At 35.1% G+C, this 12,826-nt stretch overlaps 2 protein-coding genes across 2 annotated transcripts; both read left to right on the top strand.

Moving 5' to 3' along the window:
• Nucleotides 1-578: 578 nt before the first annotated feature.
• LOC140178692 (probable purine permease 4) lies at nucleotides 579-1,034 on the top strand. The gene has a single exon (XM_072215916.1). It carries the CDS (start codon nucleotides 579-581, stop codon nucleotides 1,032-1,034), a length of 456 nt encoding a protein of 151 aa, XP_072072017.1.
• A 6,619-nt stretch (nucleotides 1,035-7,653) lies between these two features.
• LOC112743848 (uncharacterized) lies at nucleotides 7,654-12,154 on the top strand. Its single transcript, XM_025793225.3, has 3 exons — nucleotides 7,654-9,326; nucleotides 9,433-10,363; nucleotides 10,460-12,154. The coding sequence occupies exons 1-3, from the start codon at nucleotides 8,837-8,839 to the stop codon at nucleotides 11,904-11,906; spliced, it is 2,868 nt and encodes a 955-aa protein (XP_025649010.1). The 5' UTR covers nucleotides 7,654-8,836; the 3' UTR covers nucleotides 11,907-12,154.
• Nucleotides 12,155-12,826: the final 672 nt, after the last annotated feature.

Raw genomic sequence — 12,826 nt, 5'->3', positions numbered from 1 at the left:
TCTGTTTATCAAATCCCTCTTCATTTTCTTGGAGAATACTACGTCATAAGAGCCAGTGGTTCCAACGAACAAAAACGACGAAATCAACATTGAAGAAGAAGACAAAAACTACGAAATCAACATTGAAAAAAAAAGAATAAGCAGAATCATCAGAAATGGGCAACAAGGAAAGACAAGAAGAACTGCTTGCAACAGATCAAAAATTTACCAGAAACAAGAGGTACATGCTGGTTCTGAGTTACTTTCTTCTTGTTGTGGATTCGGTCTCTTCAACCATACTTTCAAAATATTATTTCACCCAGAAAGGTGCAAGCGAATGGCTTTCAACCTGACTTCAGTGTTCGGGTTTTTCCCTTTTACTTATCCCCATTTTTATTTCATATTCTATACTCAAATCCACCATCCGAAAACCTTTTACTGATTTCAATAGAAAGATTCTAACTTTATTGATCTTTCTTGGAATCATACTCGAAATCAATAATGTTATTTTTTCATATGCCGCTTCATATCTTCTAGTTTCAACCTCATCACTTCTTCTTTCTTCCCAACTTGGTTTCAATCTTGTTCTCTCTGTCATCATGGGGAAGCAAAAGATAACATTTTGGAATCTCACCACCGTGATTCTCATCACGTTGTGCTACATCCTTCTCACATTGAATTCCAATAGAGAAAGACTAAAAAGTCTAACGGAGAGGGAGTACTTCATCGGATTCTTTTGCACCATTAGCGAAGGTTTGTTGTATGTTTTGTACCTTGCCGTTGTGGAGAAGATCAACAAGAAGGTTGATTGCTACGAGATGGTGATGGAGATGCAGCTGGTCATGAAGGTGATGGCGACGGCACTGGCCACCGTGAGAATGGTGTTCCTATACGGATTCTGGAATTTGAAAAAAGAAGCCAATTTGGTGTTTGACAAAGGAGAAAGGATTTACTGGGTTTTGATTGGGGAAACCACCGGTCCTTTTCTTGCTAATGTTTCCAAGTTTGAATTGTTAGATTTACACAATTCTAGCTTGCAGAAGGGTGTCACCTAAATTATTTTTTTTTATCAATAATAGACTTATCAGTGTAATTATTTTTTAGTGAGAGTACATAAAGAGTACATAGTATAAAAGGTGTAATAACTTAACAAATATTTTTACACAATTCTAGCTTGCGGGAGGGTGTTACCTAAATTATTTTTTATCAATAATAGACTTATCAGTGTAATTATTTTTTAAGTGAGAGTACATAAAGAGTACATCGTATAAAAGGTGTAATAACTCAACAAATATTTTTACACAATTCTAGCTTGCGGGGCGTGTTACCTAAATTGCTTCTCTGTCTCTTTAGACATAACTTCTTCTACATACACATCAGTTTTTTGTTTCTGTTTATCAAATCCCTCTTCTCTTTAATGGAGAATACTACGTCACAAGAGCAAGTGGTTCCAACGAACAAAAACGATGAAATCAACATTGAAGAAGAAGACCAAAACTACGAAATCAACATTGGAGAAGAAGAATAAGCAGAATCATCAGAATTGGGCAACAAGGAAAGACAAGAAGAACTGCATGCAACAGATCAAAAATTTACCAGAAACAAGAGGTACATGCTAGTTCTGAGTTACTTTCTTCTAATTGTGGGTTCGGTCTCTTCAACCATACTTTCAAAATATTATTTCACCCACAAAGGTGCAAGCGAATGGCTTTCAACCTGGCTTCATTTTCGGGTTTTCCCCTTTTACTTATCCCAATTTTTTTCTATATTATATACTCAAATCCGCCATTCGAAAACATTTTACTGATTTCAATAGAAAGATTCTAACTTTATTGATCTTCCTTGGAATCATACTCGAAATTAATAATGTTATTTTTTCATATGCCGCTTCATATCTTCCAGTTTCAACCTCATCACTTCTTCTTTCTTTCCAACTTGGTTTCAATCTTGTTCTCTCTGTCATCATGGGGAAGCAAAAGATAACCTTTTGGAATCTCACCACTGTGATTCTCATCACGTTGAGCTACATCCTTCTCGCATTGAATTCCAATAGAGAAAGACCAAATTCTCTTGCACCATTAGCGAAGGTTTGTTGTATGCTTTGTACCTTGCCATTGTGGAGAAGATCAACAAGAAGATTGATTGCTACGAGATGGTGATGGAGATGCAGTTAGTCATGGAGGTGACGGTGACGGCGCTGGTCACCGTGGGAATGGTGTTCCTAGACGGATTCTGGTATTTGAAGAAAGAAGCCAAATTGGTGTTTGACAAAGGAGAAAGGATTTATTGGGTTTTGATCGGGGAAATCACCGGATCCTTTTGTTGCTAATGTTTCCAAGTTTGAATTGTTAGAATTACACAATTCTAGCTTGCGGGAGGGTGTTACCTAAATTATTTTTTTATAAATAATAGACTTATCAGTGTAATTATTTTTTAGTGAGAGTACATAAAGAGTGCATAATATAAAAGGTGTAATAACTCAACAAATATTTTTACACAATTCTAGCTTGCGGGAGGGTGTTAACTAAATTATTTTTTTTATCAATAGTAGACTTATCAGTGTAATTATTTTTTAGTAAGAGTACATAAAGAGTAAATAGTATAAAAGGTGTAATAACTCAACAAATATTTTTACACAGTTCTAGCTTGCGGGAGGGTGTTACCTAAATTATTTTTTTTATCAATAATAGACTTATCAGTGTAATTATTTTTTAGTGAGAGTACATAAAGAATACATAGTATAAAAGGTGTAATAACTCAACAAATATTTTTACACAATTCTAGCTTGCGGGAGGGTTTTACCTAAATTATTTTTTTTATCAATAATAGACTTATTAGTGTAATTATTTTTTAGTGAGAGTACATAAAGAGTACATAGTATAAAACGTGTAATAACTCAAAAAATATTTTTAAAGAGGATTTTTTCATTATCTTCAACAATGAGAATAACTCATTTTTCTCCCCCTCTTAATCCCTTCTAGTTCATCAAACTATCAAGATCACAGCATGAATAGCTTAGGACATGAGATTTTCTTCCATACAAAAAACATTAAATTTAAATATCTATCTCTACAATCATTTTATCTTATTAATTATTAATTAAAAATGGCTTATTAGTATAACTAGCTGATGTATTATTTTTTTACGGTGAATCGTAAAAGATTTAACCTAATACGTATGTCTTGTAAAAAGTCTTATTAACATTTAAAAATAGATTTTAAAAATATTACAAAAAATATCTATTAAAATTTATTAAAAAATTCAATCTACTTAATATTTCCAAATTTAAAATATATCTTTAACATATAATATAATTATTTTTTTAGTTTTTTACGATATCTTCCGTCCAATTAGTGGTAAACCAATGATTTAAAATTTGTTTGAGAATTTATTTTTAATTAATAAATTATTACATATATAAGATATAATTTAAACTTTTAATATTTACTTAATTAAACAAACGAGTAAAACTAATATTCGACCAATTTAACTTGTTAAATATACACATTAACTAAACACGTATAATAAATACTAAATAGTAATTTACTATTTGGACGTCAATGAGGAATTTACGAAACAAAGTTAGGAAGAAAAAGGGTGGGTTTGGTTTGGTACCCTCATTGCACCAACCAACGATGGTGTCATTATCATTTGTTATTTTGCTTCCTTTTATTTTCACTAGTCTAACATCGAACTTTTTCTTTTTAATATTGTATTACTAGAAGTGAAATCCTTCATCATGAACCAAACTATGTGTTGAGCACAACTATGGCCATTTACAAAACGTCAGTGACGTTTTGTGTTTCTTCAATTAAAATAATATTTTTTATTACAAAACGTCAGCGACGTTTTGTTCTTTCATGATTAAAAATTTTTTTTTATCGCAAAACGTCAACGACGTTTTGTGTTACTACCACAACCGTGTAGAACACCAAAATGATCAAATATTTTTGTATTTCACATTAAAATTATTCATATATAAAAATTTTAGCCTCTAACATCTCATATTTAGGCATGCTCTCAAAATATTGGTAGGACCGATAAACTGGTTAATATATAATAAAATTGGTGGAACCCACTTTTATTTCAAGTATGCCTAAATGTGAGTTGTCAAACTTGTGCTCATATAAGAATTTTTCAATGGGTTATCCTATTCAAATATGACTTTGAGTAAATTCACTATGGGACGTGTTCAGTGAGGTGTTGACATCCAACCACTTAATTTTCTGTCTCTTTAGACATAACTTCTTCCACATACACATCAGTTTTTTGTTTCTGTTTATCAAATCCCTCTTCTCTTTCATGGAGAATACTACGTCACAAGAGCCAGTGATTCCAACGAACAAAAACGACGAAATCAACATTGAAGAAGAAGACAAAAACTACGAAATCAACATTGAAGAAGAAGAAGATGCAGAATCATCAGGGCAACAAGGAAAGACAAGAAGAACTGGATGCAACAGATCAAAAATTTACCAGAAACAAGAGGTACATGCTGGTTCTGAGTTACTTTCTTCTTGTTGTGGGTTCGGTCTCTTCAACCATACTTTTAAAATATTATTTCACCCACAAAGATGCAAGCGAATGGCTTTCAACCTGGCTTCAGTGTTCGGATTTTACCCTCTTACTTGTCCCTATTTTCTTCCTATATTCTATACTCAAATCCACCGTCCAAAAACCTTTTACTGATTTCAATAGAAAGATTCTAACTTTATTGATCTTCCTTGAAATCATACTCGAAATCAATAATGTTATTTTTTCATATGCCACTTCATATCTTCCAATTTCAACCTCATCACTTCTTCTTTCTTTCCAACTTGGTTTCAATCTTATTCTCTCTGTCATCATGGGGAAGCAAAAGATAACCTTTTAGAATCTCACCATCGTGATTCTCATCACGTTGAGCTACATCATTCTCACATTGAATTCCAGTAGAGAAAGACTGAAAAGTCTAACGAAGAGGGAGTCCTTCATCGGATTCTTTTGCACCATTAGCGGAGATTTGTTGTATGCTTTGTACCTTGCCGTTGTGGAGAACCATTGACACGTTAGAATTTCACTATCTTCAAAACCTTGCTTTATAAGAATGTTATGAGAAGATTCTTTTAAACCTATGCTTGCCTGGACAATAAATTCTTCTTACGAAGCATCAATTCACTGCAATCTCATGAATTTAGAATTTTGAATTGTAGCATCAATTCACTGCAATCTTATTATTATTATTATTATTATTATTATTATTATTATTATTATTATTATGGGGTCGAAATCAAAATCGTCCCCAACCTTTTTTTTTATTAAAATCATCCTCAACGTTACAAAATGTTATAAAATCGTCCTTTTCTATTTCAATTTTATTTTTTTTACTAAATTATCCTTTATTATTAAAAAATTATAAAATAAAAAAAATATAAAGTAAATAAAAAAAAGAAGAAAAAGGGGGTGGGGACTGGGGAGAGAAAGAAAGGGGGGAGGCCGCGAGAAAAAGGGAGGGGGGAGGAGAGGGGAGAGAAGGAAATTGGAGGGGAAGGGGCTGCGTTCCACGCCGTCCGGTCGCACCGCCGTTGCGCCGTGCTCAGGCTGATGCGTGCCCCGCCGCGCCTCGTCGCCAGATCCGCGCGAAGGACAGAGGTCCGAGAGAGCAGAGAGGTAGAGAGGGAGAGAAGCTTGGCGCCGCCGTACATCTTGCCGCGCCTCCTGTCACTGCCGCCCCCACTGATCCACCGAACCTGTCACGCCTTGCCGCCAGCTGCGCCTCACGCCGTCACCCATGGAGCCACGAGCTGCGCCGGTCGCCGCCACTTCGCAGCCGCTTTGCCGTCCTGCCGCACGGCACCACCGCACCACCCCACCACCGCTTCTTCTTCTTCTTTTTCTTCTTCTTCTGTGAACTGAATTTTTTGTGAATTTCTGAATTTTTGGTAAAAATTTGTTATGGAATATTGTTATCGCTGAAATTTTGGTAAAATCTGTGGACTGAATTTTTTGTAAAATTTATTGTGCATGTTGTTTGAATTTTCTGTTGATGATGATGATGATGATCATGAAGAGAGGGGCATGAGGAAGGGGGGTGGGATTACGGTGAGGGGGTGAGGGGGTTACGGTGAGGGGGTGGGAGTGAGGGGCTGAGGGGCTGAGGGAGTGGGGTGAGGGGTGGGGGGGTTACGGTGAGAGGGTGAGGGGGTGAAGGAGTAGGGTGAGGGGTTGAGGGAGTGAGGGGGTTACGGTGAGGGAGTGGGGTGAGGGATGGGGGGTTACGGTAAGGGGGTGAGGGAGTGGGGTGAGGGGGAGGCGGTGAGGGGTGGGGGTTATCGGAGTGGGGTGAGGTGGTGGTGGTGGTGGTAGTGGTAAGAGGAGAATGATGATGATGAGGGTATTTTGGTCCAAAAATTCGAAAAATGATGATTTTAAAGCGTTTTTGAACGTTGGGGATGATTTTAATAAGAAAAAAAGGTTGGGGACGATTTTGATTTCGACCCCAGACCTTTGGGACGAAAAAAGCACTTATCCCTTATTATTATTAACAACAAATGTTTTAAAAAACTTTAAGATATATTATAGTTAAAAATTCAAATAAAATAAAAATAATAACTTAATTTTTATACATTAAATATCTTAAAAAATTTAAAATTTTATATTTTTATATTCTTAACTAATAATTATTAAGTATTAACAAGACTTTTTAGTTAAATTATTATATTATTATTAAAAACTAAATGATCATTTATTAAAAAAATGTTTATGTTAAAAAGGTAAAAAAGTGTCATTTTACATTGGGTTTCTTTACTTTAGCACACATGAAATAAAAAAAAATTAAGTACGATTTTAATTTTTAAAGTATAGGGTAAAATTTTTTTCATCTTCAATCGTTTTTTTATATAAAATCATCTTTAATGTTTAAAACCAAGTTTTAAAATCGTTATTTTTACTTGAATCTTAATATTTTGGACCAAATTATCCATAATAAAAAAATTATAAAATAATAAAAAAAGAAGAGAAAGAGAGTGTTTCTTCTCTTGCGAAAGGAGAAGGGAAGAAGAAGAAAGAAGAAGAGGAGGAAAGGGAAGAAGCAGAAGAAGTTGTCAATGATCTACCCCTGCCTTCGTTTCCGTCGCCAAAAATTTAAAATCATGTTAAATTTTAGGAACAATATTAAAATTAAGTTAAACCTTAAGGATCATTTTGTATACAAAAAAAGGTTGATAACAAAAAAATTTCGACCTATATCTTAAAAATCAAAATCGTAATTAACCATAAAAAAAATATCATTTTGATATTGATGATTTGAATTTGGAATATATTTTTTTATAAGTATCAAATGACTCATGTATTTCATCAATTGTTTTGCAAAAAAATTTATATAAATGTTTAAAAAGTGTACATGAATAAAAAATTAAACAAAATTCAATATCTAGACTATTTTTCATACCTTCTTTATGACATATAATTTTTCATACTTTTATGAAATATTCTCTTTATATTTGATGTATTATTTTATCAAATAAATATAAATTTTGAAAATTCAGAATATCAATTTTAAGATTATGTTATGAAAAGTTAAATTTTTAGAAACTAAAATAATAATATTAAATACAGCTATTAATTTATTAGAGAGTTAGAAAGTTCGGATAGAAATTATTTGTGTATTCCACTATTCCTAGTGAGAATGAGAGAGAGAAAGATCAGAAACCGTAAAAGGGGTTAATGCTACTCTCTTTCTCTCTCTTTGGACGTTGGAAGCTTTAAATGCTTCACTTCACTTTACTTTACTCTCTCTCTCTCTCTGACACCAACCTCGCTTCTCTTTAATAGAAACACACACATCTCTCCATTAAATAATCACTACTATTTATTATTATTATTATTATTATTATTATGCTTTTTCTCTGACTGCCATAATGCACACACATGCTTCAAGCTCTTCACTCTTGCTTCATTTCAATTTCAAGCTGAAAACTGCAACTCTGCCCAATCCAACACTGGCTGCTTTAATGGCTTCTCCAACCCCGAGGCACCCCCTTCTTCCTAACCATCATTAAATTCTTTATACCTTCTTCTTCACTCTTTCACCCAATTCCCTGCTAGCTTATTAAATCACTTCCCACTGTAACAATGAAAAAAGCAGAAAAAAGAATATGAGAATAAAAATCAAAATTTTCTTCTTTTTATTGCATAAGAAGCTCAACTCGGCAACACCCATTTTTGCTTATGCGATTTCCTTATAGAATTTGGTTCCTTTTCTCTGAGTGTGTGTGTTCTTCTTCTTCTTCTTACTTCCTGGAAAGTGGGAACGCATTCATGTTATAGTACCATGTGAGTGTTGTGTTCTTCTTTTTTGAATGGACGGGATTTGAAAATTCTGAATAGTTAAGAGAAAAAAAAAAAAGAGAAAAGTGTTAAAAGGAGAGTTTGTTGGACTTGCTCTGCTTTACTTTGTTTGTTTTATTTCTCTCTTTTCCACATGGTTTCTGTCTAATCCTTAGTATTTCTCTTCCTTCTCTCTTTCCCTTTTGTTCCTTTGTGAATTTTGTGATCTTCTCTTTTTGTTTATTACTATTATATATATACATCCACTGTGATATTTTGGATTCTTGCAGAAATTCTTCATCCATAGTGTCTCCTTTCTATATAGCTTGTTGTCCTTTGAACACTCCTTTTTTGGCTCAGAAGAAACTTCCCTCCTTTTTTGTTTGAGGCTGTTTGGTTTGTTGTTTGGTCTTGTTTGGTGGTGCATATGCTGTTCCTACCAAACCTTCTTTTTCTTCTTCATTGTTGAAAGAAAATGTTAGTGTTTTTCAATTCCTTTGGAATTTGAGAAAAACTTTCCCTTAATTCTGTTAGATACATAGATCACACTATGAAAATGAAGGTGCAATCATATTGCATATTCCTACTACTGTTTCTGATTCTTTTTACTTCACCAAAACCAGTGCTATCTGATGACACTTCATTCAATGATGATGTTTTGGGTTTGATTGTATTCAAAGCCGGTTTGGATGATCCAAAGGGTAAACTTTCTTCATGGAATGAAGATGATTTAACCCCTTGCAATTGGGATGGTGTGGATTGTGACCTTTCAACAAAAAGGGTCAATTCCCTTGTTCTTGATGGTTTCTCTCTTTCTGGCCATGTTGATAGAGGACTCTTGAGGCTTCAAAATCTAAAGATTCTCTCACTTGCAAGGAACAACTTCACTGGCACCATAAACCCTGATCTTCCTTCATCACTTGGTGGATTGCAAGTTGTTGACTTTAGTGACAACAATCTCTCTGGTTCAATCCCTGAAGGGTTCTTCAACCAATGTGGCTCTCTTAGAACAGTTTCCTTTGCCAAGAACAACCTCACAGGTCAGATATGATGCTCATATGCTTCAATTTTACTTGTTTATCACTATATGCATCAAATACTACTATCATATTCAGTACTAATATTCTTATTTGTGCAACATAGCAGGTAAGGTTCCTGATTCCTTGAGCTCATGCTCCACATTGGTGAATGTTAACTTTTCATACAATCAAATTTCTGGTATATTGCCATCTGGGGTGTGGTTCTTGAGGGCAATACAGTCATTTGATCTGTCAAATAACTTGCTTGAAGGAGAGATTCCTGAGGGAATTAAGAATCTGTATGATTTGAGGGAGTTGAATTTGCAGAATAATCACTTTAGTGGAAAGATTCCTGAAGAAATTGGAGGGTGCTTGGTTTTGAAATCAGTGGATTTGAGTGGTAATTTTCTCTCTGGGGAACTTCCTGAGTCAATGCAAAGACTCACTTCATGCACATCACTCAGTTTGCAGAGAAATTCCCTCACTGGAACCATTCCTGATTGGATTGGAGGGTTGAAAAGTCTAGAGATTTTGGATCTTTCAGCTAATGAACTTTCCGGTTGGATTCCGAAATCATTAGGGAATTTAGACTCACTGCTTAGGTTGAATTTGTCCAGGAATCAGTTCACAAGAAACTTGCCGTTTTCGATGGCGAATTGTTCTAAGCTTTCGACATTCGACATAAGCCAGAATGAATTTTCAGGCCATATTCCTTGGTGGATATTCATAATGGGTTTGCAAGGTTCACCTTTCCATGATCTTGAAGTGTTGGATTTGTCATCCAATGCATTTTCTGGTGAGCTTCCATATGGCATTGGGAACCTTAGCAGTTTGCAAGTGTTGAATGTTTCCGGCAACAATATCTCTGGCTCGATTCCTGTGACCATAGGAGAACTCAAATCTTTGTACATTCTTGATTTGAGTGACAACAAGATTAATGGAAGCATTCCTTCTGAAATTCAAGGTGCAAGTTCACTCAGTGAATTGAGGCTACAAAGGAACTTCCTAAGTGGGAGAATTCCAGCCGAAATCGACAAGTGTTCATCTTTAACATCTTTGTAAGCTTTCAAAAACCATAGTTTCAATCTTTGATGCCTTACTCTATATAACATACATTGATTTGTTTGGTTATGCATTTCAATTGAATTGTACAGGATACTTTCTCACAACAAGCTTACTGGTTCAATCCCAGCATCAATTGCAAACCTCACCAATCTTCAATATGTTGATTTGTCATGGAATGAAGTCTCTGGAGGTTTACCGAAGGAGCTTACAAATCTTTCGCACCTTCTTGGTTTTAATGTATCCTACAACCAGCTTCAAGGTGAGCTACCAGTGGGTGGATTCTTCAACACCATCTCACCCTCATCTGTCTCCGGCAACTCATTGTTATGTGGTTCTGTTGTCAATCAATCCTGTCCATCCGACCACCCGAAACCTATTGTCTTAAACCCGAATTCTTCAAGTTCCAACTCCAGCATTTCGGCCCAGAATCGCCATCATAAGATCATACTCAGTATCTCAGCTCTTATTGCTATAGGAGCAGCTGCTTTTATAGCCGTTGGTGTGGTGGCTATTACAGTCTTAAACATTCATGTGCGCAATTCAATGGCTCGTTCGGCTGCTCAGTTTGCATTCTCTGGTGGTGAGGACTATAGTGGTTCGCCCGAAAATGATCCAAACTATGGCAAGCTTGTCATGTTTTCTGGTGATGCAGACTTTGCAGATGGAGCTCATAATCTTCTTAATAAAGACAGTGAAATTGGCCGTGGAGGATTCGGAGTTGTTTATCGCACTGTCCTTCGAGACGGCCACTCTGTTGCAATCAAGAAGCTTACAGTGTCCAGTTTGATCAAGTCCCAAGATGACTTTGAAAGGGAAGTGAAAAATCTCGGCAAGGTTAGACACCAAAACCTGGTGACACTCGAAGGCTATTACTGGACTTCATCTTTGCAGCTTCTCATTTATGAGTACTTATCCAAAGGGAGTTTGCATAAACTCCTCCATGATGATAATAACAGCAAAGATGTCTTTTCTTGGAGACAAAGGTTCCGGATTATTCTCGGCATGGCAAAAGGGTTAGCTCATTTGCACCAGATGGACATAATCCATTACAATCTTAAGTCAACCAATGTACTGATTGATTGTTCCAGCGAGGCGAAAATAGGAGACTATGGCCTAGTAAAGCTATTGCCAATGCTAGACCATTGTGTTTTGAGCAGCAAAATTCAAAGCGCGCTCGGCTACATGGCTCCGGAGTTTGCTTGCCGAACAGTTAAGATAACCGAGAAATGTGATGTGTATGGCTTTGGAATCCTTGTTCTTGAGGTGGTGACTGGAAGAAGGCCTGTGGAATACATGGAGGATGATGTGGTTGTTCTTTGTGACATGGTGAGAGGTGCATTGGAGGAAGGCAAGGTTGAGCAATGTGTTGATGGGAGGCTACTTGGTAATTTCGCAGCCGAAGAAGCGATTCCTGTGATCAAATTGGGGTTGATTTGTGCCTCACAAGTGCCGTCGAACCGGCCGGATATGGCCGAGGTAATCAACATACTAGAGTTAATCCAATGCCCTTCAGAAGGACAAGAGGAGTTAGAATGAATTTTGATGCAGTGATTTCAGGAAAACAAGAACAGTATTGCAGTAATTGGTGAAGAACAATCCAGTTTGAAGCTATACACATGCAAAGAATTTTCAACCAAAACTTTCCTTTGTTTAAGTTGTTGCAATTTTTTGTATTTTTTTTACCAGATTTATTTTCCTTTTATTTTTTGGTCATCTCACTTTGTATTGCTGGATTTTTCTTCACCAGTTCAAGAGTTAAACAGAATGATATCTTTTAACCACAATTTTTCTTTTAGATGATAGATTGCATTAAAGTATTTGGTGCATTTTTTCTATGTTTCATCATGTCCTTACTAGTTACTACTTATGAGTATCGCAAAACTAGTGAAAAAGGAATATTGATTCATTCAATTAGTTTATATTTGATTTGAATAAAGGTAATTCCACATTTTCAAGGATCACATCTTTTCACATCTGGGGTATGACTCAAAAATGTGGAAGCTTGTACAAATCAAATATGAAAGGTATCATTGTCAATGATGAAAATGTGAATTTGATTAGTGTGTTCTTGACTTTAAAGGGGGAAACTCTAATGCAATTCTAGGTGTTAAGGAATCATTTATTTTTTAATTTTATTTTGAATCACAGGTTAATGTATAAAAAGTTTACACGTACATTTAACTACGTATTATCATATATGAAAAAAGAACTATTTTTATTCATTGTATGAATAATTATTCAAAAAGATGAATTTAATTGAATCAATATTAAAATTAAATTATATAAAAAAAAAATCCGAATAAAAATGCCAAACAAGTTGCTTTTTTAGTTTCAATTCACATGTGAAGCCAAACTTGAGATTTAGAAATAAAACCAAAAGCAAAAGGGAACAAAGCTAAGTGCTCTGCGGCGCATTGTTTAACTTGGATAAAAAGTGTTGTTATCTAATCATGCAA

This window comes from Arachis hypogaea, chromosome 14, assembly GCF_003086295.3.
Source record: "Arachis hypogaea cultivar Tifrunner chromosome 14, arahy.Tifrunner.gnm2.J5K5, whole genome shotgun sequence".
NCBI classification, from domain to species: Eukaryota; Viridiplantae; Streptophyta; class Magnoliopsida; order Fabales; family Fabaceae; genus Arachis; species Arachis hypogaea.
Note: the sequence above shows the minus strand (reverse complement) of the source record. Positions and strands in the feature narration are given on the sequence as shown.